General features: G+C 46.4%; 1 protein-coding gene across 1 annotated transcript; it reads right to left on the minus strand.

Annotated features, from left to right (window-relative positions):
• Positions 1–72: 72 nt before the first annotated feature.
• On the minus strand, positions 73–1245 carry LOC101306878 (RING-H2 finger protein ATL65-like). The gene has a single exon (XM_004309889.1). The coding sequence runs from the start codon at positions 1243–1245 to the stop codon at positions 73–75; it is 1173 nt and encodes a 390-aa protein (XP_004309937.1).
• Positions 1246–2747: the final 1502 nt, after the last annotated feature.

The raw sequence follows: 2747 nt of genomic DNA on the forward strand, positions 1-2747 counted from the left end.
TCCATCTCCTCCCCTCCACGTGTCCCCTCCCCGAAATTCTAATTCCGCTCTGATCTAACCCTCGTTCTATTCCTATCTTCTGTTAAACCGCTCCGGCGACAGCAGCGCCTCGGGGTCGCCGCACCTCAGCCGGCTTGACGAGAAAGCCGCCGCGGTCAACGCCGACGACCTCATGAACATCGGGCTCGTCATCGACTTCGTCCGCCGGGAAGATCCCCCGCCGGTGGAGAATCTCGCGCTTGACTCCGACAGCGGGAAGAACCCCTTTCGCCGGAAGAACGGCGACTTCATGTTCATGCCTCGGTGGGACCGGAACGAGAAGACACGTGGCTTCGTCAGCGACCCGAACGGCGACGGCCGCTTGCTCCAGAAGCTCCCGCCTCTCCTGTACCGCCACGGCGACGCCGTCGTCGGCTCCGTCACCATCATCCGTTCCGAAGCGGAGCTCCGCTCGAATCCGAACGAATGCGACCGCTTGAGAACGAAATCTCCGCCGTTGAGTCGGTCCTCCCAGTAACTGAACGTCCTCCGCGGCGACTGCTCCTCCGCGCAGGGAGTGATCTCCGCCGTGACCGACTCCCGCGGCGGAGTTTCCGCGAGCGGCTCCAGCGCCATGGTGCGGAGAAGCGCGTCGTCGAGGCTCGGCCGGATTCTGGCGGCCATTAAAGGAATGAAGGGAGACTCCGGGCGGAATATTCCGGCGCGGCAGAGGGGACAGTTGGCGTGGGACCTGAGCCACATGTCGATGCAGTCGACGTGAAAAGCGTGCGAACAAACCGGAAGAGTCCTAACGTACTCGTCGTCTTCGAACTCGATCAAGCAGACGGCGCAGTCTTTGCTCCGGAGGCCGGTCTTGGCGGTGTAGAGGGAGAGCGGGATGGTCTTAATGACCGACTCGTCGAGGCCGTAGGGGGAGAAGACGTGGAAGGCGTCGAAGGAGGAGGAGTCGTAGGGCGGGGAGTCGAGGTCGCCGATGGAGGAGGGGAGGTAGGAGCGGCGGCGGCGGCGGCGCCAGTGGCGGGAGAATCGGATGAGCGGGGGGATGACGTGGCGGGATAGGAGGCGGGAGTAGGTGACGATTAAGAAAGCGGTGGCGACGACGACAACCATGGCGATGAGGGGAGGGGAGAAGTCGATGGGGAGCTTAGAGGGCGGAGATGAGGAGGATGCATGGAGGAGAGTTGGGGTGGTGGAGAATGTTGAGGAGGGTGCAGGGGAAGGGGATGGGGAAGCGGCGGGAGGCATTATTAAGGAGGAGGAAGAGGAAGCATGGCGGTGGTGATCGTTGTGGTGGTGGGAGGGTTTGATGGAGAGTAATGGGGAGAAGTGAAGTCTGAGGGGTTTAATGCTGAGAATTATGAAAATGGTTGACTGTGTGGTCTTCTGACACGTTAGTCTTTCATGAATTTAAGGCCGCCAGCTAGCTTTTCTTCCGCTTCGATTCCCAAAAAAATAGAAAACTGTTGTAAATATTATAATATACGTGGATGTCTTGTAAATATTTATTAATCATGTCTTTAAGATGTAAATCATATTCCTATATAAAGAAGCTTAATGAGAATGAAAGTGACACTTTTTCCTCCTCCTATATTTTATTCTTCTCTTTTTTCTCTATCTCATTCTTAGTTTATAACACGTTATCAACACGTTTTCGCTCATTCGTTCTATGAACTCTATGATGATCTATGAGATATTGATGCAACTTTTGTTGCTTATTATTCATACTCACGATATATGAGTTCGCTTCTATTTTGATTATATCTTTTCTTTATATATACTTTGTTTATATTGCTCAATTCTATATTTACAATTGCTTATATTAGTGAGCATGAGGTTTCGCTAATAATCATTTTTGAGATTGTGAACCTAAAGTTCAATATTACATTAGACTTGGAGATCTAATTGTGTAAGCATAAACCTGAAGTTTTATGCATGTACATGTGATCCATTGTTCACAAGATTCGAACCTGAAGTTTCGATATTGATATTTTTTTTCTTATGAACATGAAATTCTAAACAACATAATTGGATCCATGATGCATAATCAATGTGGTCTCTGATGCAAGATTATTGCTTAAGACCATGAACCATGATCAATGAGTTTATGAGTTTATAGGTGGTCTATATCTTATTGATTTAGATAAAGAATCTATGGTTCTTATTCCCATTTGTTTGGATGAGTTTTGCAACATCATGGTGCAATTCTATGCATTTTTATGGATAATTTTATGGAACTTTTGAACACATGTTCAATATGAGACACTAAGAACCATTTTTCTATCAAGATCCATGAATGGACACATTTGTGTCTTCTAATATGGATCTTGATATGGCTATAGATGTAGCTATAGTAACCATTTTTTACGCATGCCTTAACATTTAGTGGCTCTCTACGAAGCCCTCTGACAAAGGCAATAAAGCTAAATTCAATCATACGTACTAACAGTCTTATTGAGATTCATCTGGACAATTTGTGGACAATGAGAAACATGTTGATATGATCAACAAATGATGATATTTGATTATAGCTATTATTGTTGTAGTAATGAACATTAGTTGCAAGTTGCAACCATGTTAATGAGACTATTACCATTCTTTTACTTGCATTATGTGGGAGTTATTGAATTGATGTGTGAGTTATTGATTTAATGTGGGAGTTACTGAAATAATTAACTCAGTTTACTACCGTCATGTGATCAGCTATTTTTTTTTAATGACTCTTCATATTACCATTTTTATTATTCGGT

The sequence above is a fragment of the Fragaria vesca genome, unplaced genomic scaffold, assembly GCF_000184155.1.
Source record: "Fragaria vesca subsp. vesca unplaced genomic scaffold, FraVesHawaii_1.0 scf0513139, whole genome shotgun sequence".
Lineage (NCBI taxonomy): Eukaryota > Viridiplantae > Streptophyta > Magnoliopsida > Rosales > Rosaceae > Fragaria > Fragaria vesca.

Excerpts from the sequence above, each read along its gene's own strand:
- LOC101306878 (XM_004309889.1), bottom strand. The coding sequence starts at position 1,245 with ATGCCTCCCGCCGCTTCCCCATCCCCTTCCCCTGCACCCTCCTCAACA.